The sequence below is a fragment of the Silurus meridionalis genome, chromosome 17, assembly GCF_014805685.1.
Source record: "Silurus meridionalis isolate SWU-2019-XX chromosome 17, ASM1480568v1, whole genome shotgun sequence".
Classification (NCBI taxonomy): Eukaryota; Metazoa; Chordata; class Actinopteri; order Siluriformes; family Siluridae; genus Silurus; species Silurus meridionalis.
Window position 1 is genome coordinate 24,224,299 of NC_060900.1, and position 19,573 is coordinate 24,243,871.

General features: G+C 36.4%; 2 protein-coding genes across 2 annotated transcripts; both read right to left on the reverse strand.

Moving 5' to 3' along the window:
* Positions 1–1,436: 1,436 nt before the first annotated feature.
* elovl8b (ELOVL fatty acid elongase 8b) lies at positions 1,437–7,792 on the reverse strand. The gene is made up of 8 exons (XM_046872413.1): positions 7,640–7,792; positions 6,692–6,775; positions 4,836–5,023; positions 3,947–4,027; positions 3,547–3,603; positions 2,359–2,473; positions 2,137–2,264; positions 1,437–1,798 (listed from the first exon to the last, which is right to left on the reverse strand). Exons 2-8 carry the CDS (start codon positions 6,747–6,749, stop codon positions 1,631–1,633), a joined length of 795 nt encoding a protein of 264 aa, XP_046728369.1. The 5' UTR covers positions 6,750–6,775; positions 7,640–7,792; the 3' UTR covers positions 1,437–1,630.
* A 542-nt stretch (positions 7,793–8,334) lies between these two features.
* On the reverse strand, positions 8,335–19,072 carry mutyh (mutY DNA glycosylase). Its single transcript, XM_046871384.1, has 15 exons — positions 18,739–19,072; positions 16,488–16,606; positions 16,101–16,140; positions 15,540–15,613; positions 15,157–15,198; positions 14,829–14,900; positions 14,610–14,723; positions 13,541–13,638; positions 12,945–13,089; positions 12,779–12,869; positions 11,530–11,715; positions 11,314–11,453; positions 9,474–9,623; positions 9,337–9,384; positions 8,335–8,949 (listed from the first exon to the last, which is right to left on the reverse strand). The coding sequence occupies exons 1-15, from the start codon at positions 18,935–18,937 to the stop codon at positions 8,815–8,817; spliced, it is 1,653 nt and encodes a 550-aa protein (XP_046727340.1). The 5' UTR covers positions 18,938–19,072; the 3' UTR covers positions 8,335–8,814.
* Between the last annotated feature and the right edge of the window lie 501 nt (positions 19,073–19,573).

The following is a 19,573-nucleotide window of genomic DNA, read 5'->3' on the forward strand; positions in this document are numbered from 1 at the left end:
ATAACCTTGTGCTCGAGTACATCTGATCACATGCACATTATCAACACGTGTTTGTTAATATTATGAACAGCAGCTGCGCTAATACCTTTTCACTGCTTTTCTTTCTCTACCCATCCCGAGGCATCCTGAGGTTGCGCCAGCTCCAGTCGTGTCCCACCTCATGAAAATTATGGACCTTCAAAGAGTAGATGGCCACTCCACAAACATCCCAAACCATTTAGAGACGTGCCAGCGCCATTTTGATCCCACTTAACATACAGTTTGGACATTGTACTTTGAGGATGGTTCCACAACTACAACTGACTGTTCAACCGGTGCTCATTGTAGTTCTCACAATCTCTTTTTGTATTGTTTTTATTATTTATAATAACACTCGATGTCACCCAAATGAGGATGGGTTTCCCTTTTGAGTCTGGTTCCTCTCAAGGTTTCTTCCTCGTACCATCTGCTCATCAGGGATAAACACACATAATTAACTTATTACATTACATTTTTTTGTTCTATAATTCTTACATTCTGTAAAGATGCTTTGAGACAATATGCATTCTGAAAACTATATAGAAATACTTAGAAATAAGTTTATTTAGCAATAAACTGGAACTTGAACATTGTAATAAACACAACCTAAACCATCACATTTATTTTAAGATATTTTATTGTTGTTTTTATTGTTTTGCTTCAGAGTATGTTTCTGCGAGGTGAAACTTTTCGGTCATATATAAAATGTTCTTACTTCTTACATAAGTTGCCACAGATGAAGCTAATTTAAGTAGAACATCAGGTTCCCCATTACATTCTCGAGTGAGAAGTGCATCATTAAAGCTCTTTGGCATCTTAACGTATATACATTGGGGGAAATAATTATTTGATCCCCTGCTGATTTTGTGACTTTACCCCATACAAAGGAATGACCAGGCTAGAATTTTTATGGTAGGTTTATTTTCTTATGTTTTTGGTGTCATATTCTGCATTTCTCCGCCTCCAAACATGGTGAGTCGAGTTAATGCCAAAGAGCTCAATTTTGGTCTCATTTGAACACACCACCTTCTCACAAGCCTTCTCTGAATCATTCAGATGTTCATTGCTGAACTTCAGACAAGCCTGTTCATGTGCGTTCTTGAGCAGAGGGACCTCGGTGTGTTACCAATGGTTTTCTTAGTGACTGTGGTCCCAGCTCCCTTGAGATCATTAACAAGCTCCTCCCGTGTAATTCTGGGCTGATCCCTCACCTTTCTGATATCATACTTACCCCATGAGGTGAGATTTTGCATGGAGCTCCAGAGCAAGCGTGATTGACTTATCTTGTATTTCTTCCATTTTCGAATTATCGTTCCAACAGTGGTCTCTTTCTCACCAACGTTCTTGCTGATGGTCTTGTAGCCCATTCCAGGCTTGTGCAGGTCTACAATCTTGTCCCCAACGTATAATTTTTTTTGTATGGGGTAAAGTCACAAAATCAGCAGGGGATCAGATAATTATTTCCCCACTGTATAATGGAGGAAGCAATTATAATATCACTGAGGATGTGTACTGGAGACTATTTGCTCCTAATGTTCACAATGATGTTGCCTTTAATTATTTTCTTACACGTTCTATTAGGGTTAGACTTCTAAGAGGGGTGGAGTCTGCTTTAGAGGTGCTTGTTCTTCCTTTTCATGTAGCTGTGGTAGTAGAAGTTGGTGAAGAGAAGGATGAGGCTGATGCAGTAGGCGAACACCACCGCGTTCATGGAGTCAGGGAAGTCGCACTCGGTGAACAGGTTGTAGCCAGTGTGTGTGGTGAGAAGAACAAACTGAAGCTGAGAACCAAAAAATAGAGGAGAAATATGATACGCACAGCTTCAGTTTCTTGCTAAAGTGTTAAAGTGTGTGTGTGTGTGTGTGTTTGCTTGCACTGGAGGCAATCTTTTGTGCTGGTTAGAGTCTATTGTGTTTATATTTGTATGTGTGCATGTTTTCATGTTGTGTTTGTGTGTGCACTTGGTGGTGTGCGTATTGAGCATTTGATATTGCTTGTCAGTAGGTGTGCATTTGTGCCGGGGTGTGTGCGTGTGTGCATGTGTGTGTGTATGTGTGTGTGTGTGTGTGTGTGTGTGTGTGTGTGTGTGTGTGTGTGTGTGTGTGTGTGTGTATTTACCAGTTGCAGGGAGGTGAGGTAACGTTTCCACCACAGATATTTCTGCATGTTTGGACCCAAAGCTGCCAGGCCATAGTACGAATACATGATGATGTGTACGAAGGTGTTAAGGAGGCCGATAAAAAAAGCTACACACACACACACACAGTCAAGTATCTAATACAGTTTAAAGGATCTTTTACACATCAGTAAAAAACTCAGTTGTCTGAAAAAAAAACATACACTGTCCCCCGGCGACATATTTGACTCCGGCCCACCAGTTGAAGATCATGGTGCCATGATGGTACACGTGCAGGAAAGTCAGCTGACTGTTCTTCTTTCGCAAAATGAAAAACACCTGGTGATACGAGGGTAAGAATGAAAGCAAAAAGACAAAAGATCAAAAGTGCTGTGAGGCCACCAATGTATGGCCAGGAAACACCAGAACTTACCAAATATTAACCACCATTAACAATTAAACAGCAAACATTCAAACAATCACCAGCAAACTTATATATTTACCACTGAACTTCATTCATAAAACACCTGTTATTTGATAAACATCAATAATCAAACCATCAAACACCAACAAACAGGAAGTTTACCCAAAAATAAATATTTCTTATTAGCATTTGACTACAAACATAAATGACATGAAATGTCATCATACCTTCATTAACAACATTAATCACCAAATATCAAGTTCTTCATTAAACACCAACAATCACCATCAAGCACCAGATTCTCCATCAAACACCAACATATACCATCAAGCAACAGGTTCTTCATTAAACACCAACATAAATCACTAAGCACCAAGATTGTTATTAAACACCAACATTAACCATCGGACATCAGGTTCTTCATTATAAACCAACATTAACTATCAAACATCAGGTTGTTCATTAAACACCAACATTAACCATCAAACATCAGGTTCTTTATTAAACACCAACATTAACCATCAAACATCAGGTTCTTTATTAAAAACCAACATACCCCATCAAGCAACAGGTTCTTTATTAAATGCCAACATCCATCACTAAGCACCAAGATTGTCATTAAACACCAACATTAACTATCAAACATCAGGTTCTTCATTAAATACCAACATTAACTATCAAACATCAGGTTCTTCATTAAACATCAACATTAACTATTAAATATTAGGTTCTTCATTAAACACCAACATTAACCATCAAACATCAGGTTCTTCATTAAAAACCAACATTAACCATCAAACATCAGGTTCTTCATTAAACACCAACATTAACCATCAAACATCAGGTTCTCCATTAAACACCGACATTAACCATCAAACATCAGTTTCTTCATCAAACACAAACATTAACCATCAAATATCAGGTTCTCCATTAAACACCAACACTTACCACCAAGCACCAACAACTATGATTCTCTGCAGCTACTTACCGTGTCACTGAGCTCGATGACTTTGGAGAAGAAGAACCACCAGCACACACTGGCTATCTGACAACCGAAAAAATAAAAATACATGAGGGGGCTTTACATTTTTGGACATCTCCAGGACACAGGAGTTTATACTTCTTTGTGAATTCTTAGTAACTATTAACTAGGAGGAAAAAATAGAGGCTGGTGAAGGAACGTTGTTTTTTTTTTAAGCTACTATAATGTTACGTCCCAATGCAGTAGGACTGAAATTACAGTAAACACAAAAGAACTTCCTGTTACAGGAAAACAAATCAACTTTAGAGTAACTCTGCTTCATTACACCACTGCACTGTTGAATGTTTCCTAACACTTCACAGCACACAGTGTTTTATTCCTTATTTGAGAAAGGGATAATGATTACCCTCAGAGCCAGAGGACTGCTGCTGTAGTCGACAGGCTGACAGAGGTAGCTGTAGTTTGACAGCCAAGATGTCACTAAGAACTAGACAATACAAAATACATAAGTGATCAAAACATTTCTGTAAAACTGTTGTACAGCAAAATTTCAAACTGTATAGTTGTATTATATAAAGGTATTATATAAACGGCCCGAGGTAGAAATGATGATCTAAAATGATGTACTGTAAAACCTCACGCCTAGCTGTGGATTATCACCTTATGGTCACTTACCACCAACTTAAATCTGTCACTGATGTTTGACTGAACAGATATAACACTTCAATAACACTTCATTTTATATACCACTCATTAGATCTTGAGTTCTGCTGCTCGGATTCACACACAGAGAAAAAGCAGTGCAACAAGATTACATTTAATAAAAGAAAATGTCATAAAAAGGTATGAGAAAGAGAGAGAGTGAGAGAGAGAGAGAGAGAGAGAGAGAGAGAGAGAGAGAGAGAGAGAGAGAGAGAGAGAGAGAGAGAGAGAGAGAGAGAGAGAGAGAGAAAGAATCAACACCCAAACAAAATCCTCCATGTAGCTCATTAAGCAAATTTGGAAATGTTTACAGTAGCTGTCACTCTCTCTATATGCTGCTGTAACTGTGTTTATGAGCAGCGCATTTTTATAGTAAGCTGATTCAACTGACCGCAAACTACGTGTATGTACAATCCTCTAAACGTGCACCTGAACCTCAAGCCAGTCACAATCCAGTAATTACATTGACCATGGTGTAATTCAGTAACGTTATAACTAATAAATATTCGAGTAGCTAGCTAGATAGTTAGAGATATGATATCTTTCTTCCTGACTCTGGAAGCAAAAGTAGAGGAGTGTTGAGGAAACTGTACCTCGTGGAACATGTAGACCGACAGACAAACCATTGCGAAGTTATAAACTATAAGGACATATTTGAGGTCCACCGCTTCCCTGTTTTTCATGAGCTTGGGTCCGAGCCAGATGATGCCGAGGTAGCAGAGAAAAATACAGAAGATTGGGACAGGGGAGTAAACGAGCAGCCATGGGTCAGTTCTCTTATCTGGAATCAATAATGAAACAAAACCGGCAGAAATTCAGGATTTGTTCTGCAAAAGAGTTTATTTTTTTAATAATAAAAGATTATGATTATAATTAATAATTTAATTATTTTTGGAACAATAGGACTTTTATATTTTATATATATATATATATATATATATATATATATATATATATATATATATAATTCTTTTATTTCTTTTCTTTTATTAATATTATTATTTTTATATCATAATATAATAAATAAAATTATAATATTTGTTTTTTCTGATCAATTATCTAGGATATTTTAACAGTGGTTGTATGATTATAGAGTTTATGTGAAGTTATCACTAAGGATTAGCAGAAGAAATTATTATATTTTGGAACTGATCCAAAAGGCCAAGGTCACACCAAGGTCAATGTGTTTTTTTTTCCAACTGGTTTTTTTTTTTGTTTGTTTTGTTTTTAACTGTTTTGAATATGCATTAAGAGAATACAGATTATATCAGGAAAGAATAGGGAGCAAAATGACTACTGACTTCTGCAAAAGTTCCAATATCTCAACACCTGCTGCACTGCACACATCAGCCAAGCTGTGATTGGTATTAATCTACACTATAACACTATAAAGCAGGGGTGGCCAACCCGCGGCTCGCGAGCCGCATGCGGCTCTTTGGCCGGTTTCATGCGGCTCTTACGTTCATATCGATTTTTGTGTGTTTGATTTTTAATGTGCGTGTTCGCTTTGCTTACGTTCAATACGGTATTTTAAAGACCTAAATGAGCTTGCCCCTACTGAGAAACTTTGCGGTATATCAGACCTTGGCATGAGGCCAATCATAAATTACGATGCACCGAGAATTTTCGGAAATACCTAAATCACCGAAACAACACGGCAGAAACACAATTGTAATGACGCAATAAAAAAGTGCAGCAGCACACAGTTATCTGAATAAGAGCAACATGTCTGCGGTGTGCGGAGAGCGATTTGCAAAACATGCAATGCTGAAATTTCAAGAGGGGGTGTATCTGCAAAGAGTTTCTCAAATTCGGGTTTAATTTATCACCTGAAATCCAAACATCCCGATTGCCTTCAAATATGAGAAGAACGCGGCGCAGAAAAGTAAAGTCAATCCGAGCATGCGCACTCCGTCTGTAGAGGACGTTTTTGAAAAGGCAGGAAAGTTTTCCAGTGATGGTGCCAAGGCAAAAGGCATAACACACAAAATTATAGATTTCATTGCCATTTGAATTGAATTTGCATTTCAGTGCATCCCTAAAATATTATCGTTGGTGTGGCCCTCTGACACAATTCAGGTTTCTCATGTGGCCCCTTGTAAAAATTAATTGCCCACCCCTGCGGTATATTTATCTCACGCGCATGCGCATTTGACGAAATACCGTATTAAACTCAAGCGAATGGGTGATGTTCATGTGTGCCCATGTGTATGATGTGGCTCTTTGCGGTAACACGGTCAAAAATGTGGCTCTCGGTCTCTGACTGGTTGGCCACCCCTGCTATAAAGCAAACATTTAAAAAAAAAAAAAAAAAAATCATAGGGCTGGGCAGGACCCTGGAGCTTCTACTTACCTGGTGGACTGTCCATTAAATGGAAAACAAATCTGTTAGACCTGAAGATGTGATTACACAGTAATATTGAGAATATATCACATCATGATAACACACCTCCATTCTCCAAGATCCAACGATGCAGAGACTCGACTCTCTGCCACGCTGAAGCCATCACTGACCTGACCCTGGACAATAACCCTGCAAAATTCATATTACCCGAACAAAATGACAGGTTTTTATTTATTAATATCCTGCAGAAGTGATTTATATACGAGGAGACTCTCAAGAGTCAGTTTAAAGAGTCGACTAGATATTTTGACTCAAAAATCCGATTCGTTTGAGAACAGAAGTTTACCTGTTTTGTTAAGTTTTTGTGTTTTATTAGCCGTCTTCCTAGCCAAATGATTTAAACACTTTAATTACACGTTGATACTTATTAAAATGTATTATTATGGTCCAAACGACTCTGTTCACATCTGCGAGTCAAAATCAAGCCGACTCTTTTGAACAACGAATCATACGTCGGTGATGCTAATTTATTTTTCGGTTATTATTATTAAACGTATAGTTAGCTAGCTAAGGTCTAAATCTTAAGTTAAAAGTCATTCAGACTTTATATGTCAGTAAAGTTTGAATGACATCGCTTTTACTTAAGAGTCGATTCAAAGAGCCGACTCGGTCAGGGACGGCAAGTTGCCTGTACAAGGTGTTTTTTCCGCATTTATTTCTTTTCTGTACTAGATTTAAACTACAGCGACAGCTGATTAAATAACAAACTAAACACGCTACATTTGTGACTGAGGTACAATGAGTCACATTTCAATGGGAAAGAATCACATACGCCTGATGAGCAGTATTAACTCGAAGCAAGCTGACTTTCCATTTGTACTGAAGTGAGAGTTCACACACATACACACACACAAACTTAATGTACTGCATAGATTCACCAAAATCAAAAACTGAGTTCAATATTAATAATAATATTCATCATCTCAGACCTGATTTGAAACTCATTTGGATCAAAACATTATGCACGTCATTTGTTACAAAGTTAAAACTCACCTAAATTAGATTTGTCTCCACTTTGCTTTATCTGGAGACTTTGGACGTGAGGGTTCACCTCTCAGAACACTGATAAGACTGTAAATGTGTCCTGCTGCAACACCCTCCTCAACCTTGGCACAACAAGCTCCACCACTCTTCATTATTCCTGTTCAAAACCAGGCAGTTTTTCTGGTTTGGATGCACGACTGCTGTATGGGCATGCATTGGGGTCACGGCTCAGGCATAAGTCAAGTACTAAGTATGAAAACTAAACTTTATTTTGAAAGTAGAGGGGAAAAAAACATTGTTTGATTTAACCCAGGCAGGCCTTTTGTTCTTTTCCAAACACCATGACCATACACCCGCTTGTTTCTCTTACACACTCTCCTACAGTCAAGAACATATAACACATTAAACACACACTGAACAATATATTTATATAGTTATCTGTAGAATAACGAGGTTTAATTTATGAAACATTTATAAAAAGGAGTCTCCGGTGTTAGCACTATGGGTTGGAGTGGAAGATCTTAAGTAACCTGCTATAGAGCTCTGACCTTGACCTTATTGAGTGTCTGTGTGTGTGTGTGTGTGTGTGTGTGTGAGTGTATAGTTTTGTTCATTATAGAAGCCTGATATTATCAATATTAGAATATTAACCAAAGAATGTAAAATAAGCTTTGAGTATGTCAAGTCAAGTTGAAAATATTAGGTGTTTTTGGTCAGTGTTTATTTAGAAAATACAATGACAGATTACATAAAATATGGTAACGAGAAAAGAAATTCATTCAAATAAATGTAAAATGTTATGTTTTAAGGCTCTCAGTTCAGGGAAATATGCATAATGTACTGTGGACTGAATACATCAAGAATCAAAATGCATAATAATCAACTTCAAATTGTCTCCTGGAAATCAGAATGTGAATCAAATCCTGAGTCATATCACAAGATCCAAAACCAAGAGATCGAATCTATTGGATTGCAATTGAATTGAATATAAATGAATCAAATCATGAGTTGGATAGTGAGATCTTAAATGAAACATAAGCCAGCTACAGAGATCAGAACTGAGTCGGATTCAGAAATTTGATGTGCAAGATTGTGAGATCTGACCCGAATCATGAGTCAGACCTGAAGATCCAACTTAAGTCGTATTGATGAGATCAGAATCAAATGGTGTCGGACTGTAATCTTCAGATGCTGGTCGGTTTTGAGGTGGTGAAGAACCGTGTAAGTGAGAGCTGCTTGGGGCCGCCGTTATCTGCACTTCCTGATCGTTTGACCTTCTTGTCTTTTTCAGCTTGAGGAATTTGCTTTCGTTTCTTATTCTAAAACAGGAAGTAATAAAATTATTTGCTTAAAAAAAAAAAAAATTATATATATATATATATATATATATATATATATATATATATATATATATATATATATATAATAAAAAATTAATAAATAAATCAACAAAAAAGGTTTGAAAAACTGCATCATATCCTGATCCTAAAAAAACATTTCTGTAAACACAGTTTAAAATCTGTTGAAATTTAAAAAGGAAGAAAGTCTGTAAAATGAAGTATAATATTTAAAATTGTATGAGCTTATTATATCTGGAACAGTAAAATATAGTTCTAAAATAAAACCTAAAGTGTTTTTCAATGAATACAAAACAACACTAAACTACTTTAAATAAACTAAATAAATAAGTAGAACAAATTTCTTACCTTTGTGTCATGCAGTTTGCTTGTGGACTCGTCATAAAGCTTCATTATCTACAAGAACAAACATACAGAGTGTATATATATGTACCGGTCTGTTCACACACACACACACACACGCACACGCACACGCACACACGCACCTTTTTAACCCCGGTAGACACAGCAGCCTCCTGCAGAGCTGAATGTTCGAGCCAGCAGATCTTTTGGTCTCTCTGAACCTCTACACACTCACACACACTTGCACTGTAAACTATATACGTTTGGTGAATGTGTGAGAAGATGTGGACCACCTAAACAGGAAAAACACACACACGCTTCAGTTTAACGTCTCAAACACACATTCACACTCTCCTATAGCATCATCCTGTTTTATTCTGAAATATTAAATGCTCTATATTACACTGTAATTCTATTTTCTATACAGTTTACACTACAGGTATTACAGTACGCCATTACCAATATACATTTTCAAAATACTGATCTGATCCAAAAATACTACATACTAAACATTATATACTACTCTGTACAATTATGCATACTACAGCTACTATACTACACATTTTACTGGTATTACTGATTCTTAAATACTAAATAATACATGTTCTATAGTACATTGTATATGTACTATAACACTATAACATTCTTTATAGTGTTTGCTACAGGTACAATACAACACCTGTAATACTATATTACTGAAAACACAACCCCTAAATAGTAAATCTTATATACACTACACTGTATGTTCTATACAGTGCATACTACAGGTACTGTACTATACCATAAATACTACACATATCACATGAATCACTCTGACCACAATGTAATGTTCTATGTAATGTGTGTTCTATGCACACACAGAAGGAGCCGGTACTATACATACTATATGTGCAGATAACACGCTATCCACAAAATACATACAATAAAGTGAATATGTAATATATACGTAAAAAAATTTGTCCTATATAGTGCATGCTACAGGTACTATACTACACTGTATATAGTATTATAATATTCTCTCTACATGAACCACTCTGACCCCGAAATACTATATACTAAACATTCAACACTACTCTGTACAATTACGCATACTACAGCTACAATACTCCACCCCACATGCTACACATATTACAGGTACTACACTTTTTTCCTTTTTTTTTGGCGATAAATACACAGATTTAGTCTGTGGAAAATTTCAAGCAGCTTTTCTGGAGACAAGAATACCACATTGCGATACTGTGCGAGATTTAATAAATAAATAAATACATTTGTGAGCATAATGAGTTTTACTGAACGAATATTTTCCCATAAGCTTCCACTGCAGAGGCACTTGCATTATGTATAATAATGTATATTCTATATAGTGAATGCTACAAATATTATACTACAACCTAAAAACTATTTATATTACACAAACCACTTTGACCTCAAAATATTATATACTAAATAGTAGCTTGTTATGCTACAGTTTAAAGTCTATGTTGTGTATACTGCAGTCACTATACTACACTGTACATGGGGGTGTAACGTTGCACAAATTTTACGGTTCGGTACGTTCAATTTCGGTAAAATTGCTTGTTGCTTTATATTAACACAGTGTATTATTATTAACATTTGTGAACAGTTAATTTTTTTTTTAATAATATTGGTTAAATAGTATATAAAATAAAACTTTCTACAAGTACAATATATAAAAATAAACTAAATCAAATTAACACAATACACTTTTTATTATATTGATCAAATTGGGTAATCGATTTAATCAGCACCAATTAAATTGATTATATAAAATAAATTCAATGTTAATGTGCACTGAACCGAAAGCCTTGTACCGAAAGCGTACAAATATGTGTACTTTACATACTATACAGATTACAGTTAACACTTATTACACAAGTAAACACATTGTTTCAAAGGAACAAAAAATTTAATGAGTGTCCCTATAAAGAGACAAAAATCAGAACCTCTTATGACCATACTCACTTTTCCCACATACTGTAAGGACTCTGCCACAGTTCCCACAATCCTTTGCACCTCAGCATTTAGCAGGGCTCTGTGCTTCTTCTCGGGCACACCGTTTTCCAGGAGCATGCTGGGTAACTCCCACATTCCTGCCAGCAGCCCTGGTGGCCATCGAGGGGTCAAATCACTTGTGTTTTTTGTATAAATGTAAGGTTTAATAGTTGTATGATGTCTTGCCTTTACTGGGCCTCTGTGTAAGCAGGTACTGAGTCTCGCCGTCGGTGTCACTCTGCCGCTGAAGCACACAGACTAACGTCTGCTCCACACGAGGCGCCTTCTTCACCGGCTTACGGGGAAAATTCTGTACCCCGAGTTCACTGTCCCAGTCCTCTGACAGACACAGATTACAGCCTAGGGGGCTTACTGCATCACACACAGACACAAACATATAACTGACCACAGGTATTAAACTGAACACTAGATATTTTATACCTGAACTAAACTCTGTACTAGTTAGTAATTTCAACACTAAAGCTAGTATATAATAGAGGTCGATCGATTCATCGGTTTTGCCGATTGAACGGCACCGATAGTTAATTGCTGGAACTATAGGCAAAAATTAATATCGATTGAATATATTATACCGGTACGAGAGCGGCCTCTAGAGGCAAATCACTGATGTGCCGTTTATTTATCTTTTTTATTCATTGTGGATGTTACTGTTTTAATTTATTTAGAGTGTAATTTTTTTTTTATTTTGGTTTCAATGCATGTCTTTTATTACCCTCATTATTTATTAATATAAATAATATATTCATATTTATTTCCTTTAGCACATTTTCATGTTCCGAGTACCATTTAAAAAAGAAAAAAATTAACTTCAGTATTGTTTTGCATGATGTGTTTTTTCTCCCCGGTATCCAATTTAAAAACCGTCATTTGATTAATCGGTTATCATCAAGCTAGCTGTCAGTATCAGTAAATACTATACTACACTATACATTCTTTGTAATGCATACTAGAGGTAGTATGCTTCATTCCTAATACTATACTATTTGTACTAAACACTATTCAGCATACTAAATGTACTATTCTTATATACTAATCAAGATTCTATAATAAACTGTACATAATATATGTTACATACTAAAGGTATGTGTATACAACACCTCAACAACATACTATACTCTACATCCTATGTAGTATACAGGCAATAGACTACAGCCCTAATACTAATCAAAAATATTACACACTATTGGTATTAGGTATCATTCTGCACACTAATTATTTTATAAATACTAAATACTAACAATTTTATTCTATACTGTATGTGCTACAGGTATTTCTACCCTAAATATTAATAATATCCAGATGAGATGATCCATCTGATTTTTTGTACACTACACAATACACACTATGGATTTTATTGTCTATTTTTTCTCTACACATACTACATTATTTATACAATAATGAAAATGAAACCTACTGCAGTTCTCTATATCAGGGATGGAGCTGCTCAACGTCGAGTCACATTTACTCAGAAGTCTTTCCGATCTTCTGTCTTGTTCCATTCGAACCTGATACACAGACATCACAGTTTCAGACTCCGGACATTCTCACAGGAACAGAATATGGGGTGATCTGTGTGTTACCTTGTTGTAGGCGTGGCAGTGTGTGTGAACAGGACACTGAGCGCACTGAGGATTTTTCGGCAAACATACTGTGGCTCCAAGCTCCATGAGAGCCTGGTTAAAATCTCCAGGTCGCTCTGGATCCACCAGCATGTCAGCTAACTTCCTAAAACGTGAGCGTTTTTATGGTGTTTTAAAGTATGTCAATGATCAGGACACCAAAAGGAAGTAAAGAAAGGACAGTGTGAATAAATAAAAAGTGTATATGTATATACAAACTTGGTTTCACACAATTAGTAGGATGTCTTTGGACTATGAACTATGAAACTCAAAGTTATTCCAGCGCACTTCTTCAAAATCTTCAAAAGCACACTGCAAAATCTAGTGGAGCTTCTTCCCAGAAAAGTGGAGGTTAAATTGGGACTAAATGTGGCATTGGATGTTTTTAAATCACATACAAATCTTATGGTCAGGTGTCCACAAACTTTTGCTCATTAATTGGGTGAAACTTCAGTGCATATAATGAGGTTTTAATTAAATTCAATTTAATGAATATTTAAATGAATAAATGTGTTCCTATAAGTTATTGCTGAAGAAAACAAAAGGTTTATTTGTACCAGAGTGCATCAGTTACATGAGCACTGCTGCTGTCCGCTCCGATCGCACGAACACGACACAGCACACGTGTCACATTTCCGTCTACCACACCTGTCACCTGTACAACACACACACACAAAAATGACCATCTCCATTGCAATTCCATTACAGAAATTCACGAGGCAAATTATTTTGCTTTGTTATGTCCAATTAACTACACACAGAGCAATGCGTTTCGCACAGACTATAATTACTGACATGAGGAACCCTCAGGAACGTATTAAGTGGCGGACCTCAAGTTTTGTTTATTTGAGCATTTTTTTTTTTTTTTTTGTTTTTATTATGATTAAACTTGAAAACATACACAACAATGCCAGAGTTAGAGAAGTGTCACTGTGGCTACTCGGTCCATACCGGACATAAGATCTGTTTTGCGCAGACATGAAAACGCTAAAGAATCTATAGCGCTAGCGTTAGCCGCTAACCAGAAAGTGGTTATTTAGAGTTTTATGTCTATCTCTTAAAAGGAGAGAAAATCCTGACACTTCCACATACCAAGAGAGTGAATAAATGAAGGATGTAAGAAATGAAGACGTTTGTTACAGTGTGCTGAAATAATTAGAAAAGTTAAGTAGTCAAATGTAAACTATTTCATTTATTTTTTACATTAATTTTTAAAAATTTAATTTAATTTAATAAATTCAGTTTGTGCCAATGATTACTTATTTTAATCAAAATTATAAAAAAAAGTGTATTGCATTAATTTGATTGATTCTATTTTATTTTTTATAAAATATTATAAAATATTTTTTTATATATTAATCAAATAAGTAGGCATTTTATTTTAAATTGTTTTAAAAATGTAAAATTGATCAAATATTGATCACAAAATGTTAAATAATAAGAAACTGTGTTAAAAAAAAAAAAAACGACAAGCAATTTTATGTATTGCATTTCTTCCCCCAACTGTACCGTGATTGAAACAAACCCTGACTTAACACCCGAGTTATGGACCGAACTGTAAATGAGTGTAGCGTTACACCACTAATATATACAGTATGTGTATAGTGTTGTGATGTGTGGGTTTACCTGCCCCTGTGCGATGGAGCTCACAGCTCCTGCTGTGTATCGCCCGACTCCGGGAAGCTGTTTCAAAAGATTTTCAGCACTTTTTGGCATCTCGCCACCAAAATCACGCACTACCTACACACACACACACACACACACACACACACACACACACACACACCTCAATGCATATTCTTCAATATTATACACATTAAACAGTCTAATAACAGGCTTTAAAACCTTCTGAGCTCCTTCATGAAGTCTCCGTCCTCGTGAGTAATATCCGAGTCCCGACCACATCTGATTCACCTCCTGATGAAGAACCCAGCGAGATACTGCTGTCATAGATAGCCATGGCCTGTCTGGGGTTGATCCATTCACTAACAATGACAGGCTGAATGTGTAGCCTGCATTACACTATACCATTTACACCCAAGTTTCTGATTCACATCTGGTTTTCCTGCTACGAATTTGTACCAAAGTTTCGTTTCCAAAACTTTATGTTTATACACAATACGAGATCGAACATGACAACAAGACGAGTACGCATTTGTTCTGTTTTACTGACCTCTAAAGAAGCTGCTGCGAGGTGTTGAACTGTCGGCCACTTCTGAGAGAGAGAGAGAGAGAGAGAGAGAGAGAGAGAGAGAGAGAGAGAGAGAGAGAGAGAGAGTTATGTTTTATTATCATTATTACTATTTGAATACTACGAGGCTTCTTTCTTGTTTTCTTATGATCTCAATGTAACAGGAGCCGTTTTCATGTGATCACGACATAAACGTCTCGCCATAACGGAGGTTATTATAGCACGTGAGAACTAAATGTGCAATGAGATGTTCAAAAAGCACATACTAATTTTATGGTCAGGTGTCCACAAACTTTTGTCTATGAAGTGTATTTATTTGTTTATTTATAAACAAATTGATTGAAACTATTGTTATTGTCACCTGCCTTCATCCAGCGGTTGTAGTAATTAATCACCGTGGCAACCTGAGTCTGCTGGAGCATGACCTCCGACACCCAAACTGCAACAAACACACACCCACACACACACACACACACACACACACACACACACACACACACATCATAATTCATTCAAACAACTGGGCTGTGGACCGGTTCGTGCCTGTGGATTTTTTGGTCCTGGGCCATACAGAAAGAATAAAATCGTTTACATTTTTATTTTATTATTTTATTGACATTGGTGGTCTGAAATGTTTTTAATTTTCCACACTTGTTTCAGTCATGCATTGATAATTAAAGCTCCCACTGATTTTGCATTAAGTTCTTATATATTTTATTGTCTATGAAATAATTACTTTAAAATAATTGTTTGCGTGAAAACGTTTCGTGAAGCAACAACAGTTAGGGGCCGTGGATTTGTATGATTACGTTTATCGATTTCATTTCACTTTTATGAATACAATTTTTTGAATTTCAAATTCCTCACATCATCTGTATTTCAAACAGTAAAGGAAATGCGGAAGATGGAAAAACATCAACACTTACCTCCGTACGTCGTGACGTTATCATCCTTCTCAGTCATGGCCTTGAGGGAGAAAGAGGAAACAAAAATTGAGATTCTCATGCTCATTTCACAACACTATAACATCATCATCATCATCATCATCATCTCAGATCATTCACATGGTCTAAAAATAAAGGAAAAGGAAGAAACTAAACTCAACATAACAACTACACACCTGTGGATTATGAGTTCATATTATTAGTTATAAGCTATATAAGTTATAAGAAAGTCGTCTTTGCAGAAATTTTTTCTTCTTCTTAAAACATCTCATTTATTTCCATTAATGAATAAATGAATGAATAAATGAATGAATAAATAAATAAATAAATAAATAAAGCAATCTTCTTGTGATTAGTGTGATGATTTACCAGCCTACGCCAGGGCAGATCTCTCTTCGTCTGATCGTACCAGGATAGCAGGTGAGTGCGGAACAGCTGAAGCTCTGCTGCATCATGGAAGCGGTGATACAACGACTCAGGCAGCTCTTCTACAGGATCACACACACACACACACACACACACACACACACACACACACAGGGCACATAGACTGATAAAGAAATAAAACGGTGTCATGTTGTAGGAAAACAAAAAGAAAAAGAAGAAAAAAAGAAAGGAAGGAAGAAGAAGAAGCAAGGATGGAGAAGAAGAAGAAGAAGAAGAGAAAGGGAAGAAGAAGAATCAGGGATGGAGAAGAAGTAGAAGAAAAGAACAAGAACAAGAAGAAAAAGAGGAGGAGAAGGAGAAGAAGAAGCAGGGATGAAGAAGATGAAGAAAAAGCAGGATGGAGAAGAAGAAGAAGAAGAAGCAGCAGGGATGGAGAAGAAGAAGAAGCAGGATGGAGAAGAAGAAAAGAAGAAGAAGTAGAAAAAGCAGGGATGGAGAAGGAGAAGAAGCAGGGATGGAGAAGAAGAAGAAGAAGAAGAAGAATTAGAAAAAGCAGGGATGGAGAAGAAGAAGAAGAAGAAGCAGGGATGGAGAAGAAGAAGAAGAAGAAGAAAAAGCAGGATGGAGAAAAGAAGAAGAAGAAGCAGGGATGGAGAAGAAGAAGAAGAAGTAGAAAAAGCAGGGATGGAGAAAAGAAGAAGAAGAAGCAGGGTTGGAGAAGAAGAAGAAAAAGCAGGGATGGAGAAGAAGAAGAAAAAGCAGGGATGGAGAAAAGAAGAAGAAGAAGCAGGGATGGAGAAGAAGAAGAAGAAGTAGAAAAAGCAGGGATGGAGAAAAGAAGAAGAAGAAGCAGGGATGGAGAAGAAGAAGAAAAAGCAGGGATGGAGAAGAAGAAGAAGAAGTAGAAAAAGCAGGGATGGAGAAAATAAGAAGAAGAAGCAGGGATGGAGAAGAAGAAAAAGCAGGGATGGAGAAGAAGAAGAAGAAAAAGCAGGGATGGAGAAGAAGAAGAAAAAGCAGGGATGGAGAAGAAGAAGAAGAAGTAGAAAAAGCAGGGATGGAGAAAGAAGAAGAAGAAGCAGGGATGGAGAAGAAGAAGAAAAAGCAGGGATGGAGAAGAAGAAGAAAAAGAAAAAGCAGGGATGGAGAAGAAGAAGAAGAAGAAGAAGAAGAAGAAGAAGAAGAAAAAGCAGGGATGGAGAAGAAGAAGAAAAAGAAAAAGCAGGGATGGAGAACAAGAAGAAAAAGCAGGGATGGAGAAGAGGGAGAAGAAGAAGCAGGGATGGAGAAGAAGAAGAAGAAGAAGAAGGGATGGAGAAGAAGAAGAAGAAGAAGAAGAAGAAGAAAAAGCAGGGATGGAGAAGAAGAAGAAGAAGAAGTAGAAAAAGCAGGGATAGAGAAGAAAAGAAGAAGCAGGAAGGAGAAGAAGAAGAAGAAGAAAAAGCAGGGATGGAGAAGAAGTAGAAAAAGCAGGGATGGAGAAGAAGAAGAAGAAGAAGAAGAAAAAGCAGGGATGGAGAAGAAGAAGAAAAGAAAAAGCAGGGATGGAGAAGAAGAAGAAAAGAAAAAGCAGGGATGGAGAAGAAGAAGAAGAAAAAGCAGGGATGGAGAAGAAGAAGAAAAGAAAAAGCAGGGATGGAGAAGAAGAAGAAAAGAAAAAGCAGGGATGGAGAAGAAGAAGAAAAGAAAAAGCAGGATGGAGAAGAAGAAGAAGAAAAAGCAGGGATGGAGAAGAAGAAGAAAAGAAAAAGCAGGGATGGAGAAGAAGAAGAAAAGAAAAAGCAGGGATGGAGAAGAAGAAGAAAGAAAAAGCAGGGATGGAGAAGAAGAAGAAAAAGAAAAAGCAGGGATGGAGAAGAAGAAGAAGAAAAAGCAGGGATGGAGAAGAAGAAGAAAAGAAAAAGCAGGGATGGAGAAGAAGAAGAAAAGAAAAAGCAGGGATGGAGAAGAAGAAGAAGAAGAAAGCAGGGATGGAGAAGAAGAAGAAGAAAAAGCAGGGATGGAGAAGAAGAAGAAGAAGAAGAAGAAGCAGGGATGGAGAAGAAGAAGACAGTGTTGGAGTGGTCTGATGCAGTCAGTGTTTTCAGTAGTAGACAGTAGGAAAGTAACAGGTTGTTCAGACTGCGTTAAGAGAAAATACACTGTTTTCTGTACATTTATTTTTCAGGTCAAATGAAACCTGAAACCTGCAGAATTAAATGTGTTTCTGGATTTAATCAAAACATCTTCTGACCTGGTTTTCCTCCCGTCCTGCAGAGCTTCTTTCCTGCTCGTGTCTTATTTCTCGTAGCAGATGTTAATTTGCTCATCGTGTAAAATGTAAATGTTTCTAAAAGATTTTTGCACTTAAAATCATTTTCCTTCAAACTGAACCCTAAAACAGAACCCCACGTTTCCCGCCGCACTGCAAACAAAAGTGGGTGTGGCTTCATCAGCGGATACCGGAAGTGAAGTTATAATAAATTACTCCATTTCGGCGTTTAAGTTGAAACAAAATCATTTTAAAACATTGAATTAACTTTCTGGGTATCACGTATTTGTAAAAGCTGTAAAAAAAATGGTGTTTTTGTTTTGCATTATACACTTCCGCATAGATGACGTAGACCAATCAGAGTAAGGTTTCTCATCCGGGCATTTTGCCATATTATCTCTTCTATCCAGCTAATATAGTATAGTAATTTTTTTATTTTATTTTTTCTTAACACGTGTCAATTATTTTAAGCATCTCCTTGTTTTGAGACTTTTAAAATTATTTCAGAATTTTATTTCAATCCATTAAACAATAAAAAATGAACAGTGCCTTAAACTCACACTTGAATTAAACCCTTGACTGGATTGTAATTTAATTTGTTTTATAATTTACTTTACATTTTTTAATATTATTTAATTGTCTTATTCATTTCTTATTATTTTTTAATTGTTATTGTTCTTGAGTTTATGATATGCTACTCGGATTTATTGTTAAATTAGTTTAACAGTGGAATAATGACTGCTTATTTGTTATTTAAAGGTTTAATAAACTGAAAAAAAGTACTTTTCCGCCATCTTGTGGTGTCATGACGGAATGA

Excerpts from the sequence above, each read along its gene's own strand:
- elovl8b (XM_046872413.1), bottom strand. The coding sequence starts at position 6,749 with ATGGCTTCAGCGTGGCAGAGAGTCGAGTCTCTGCATCGTTGGATCTTG. Across the intron at positions 5,024-6,691 it reads TTGGATCTTGGAGAATGGAG|ATAAGAGAACTGACCCATGG; the intron begins GTGTGTTATCAT and ends TATTGATTCCAG. Across the intron at positions 2,474-3,546 it reads TCATCGAGCTCAGTGACACG|GTGTTTTTCATTTTGCGAAA; the intron begins GTAAGTAGCTGC and ends TCGTATCACCAG.
- mutyh (XM_046871384.1), bottom strand. The coding sequence starts at position 18,937 with ATGAAGCCACACCCACTTTTGTTTGCAGTGCGGCGGGAAACGTGGGGT. Across the intron at positions 16,141-16,487 it reads ATCTGCCCTGGCGTAGGCTG|GCCATGACTGAGAAGGATGA; the intron begins GTAAATCATCAC and ends TTCTCCCTCAAG. Across the intron at positions 15,614-16,100 it reads TAACGTCACGACGTACGGAG|TTTGGGTGTCGGAGGTCATG; the intron begins GTAAGTGTTGAT and ends TGTTTGTTGCAG.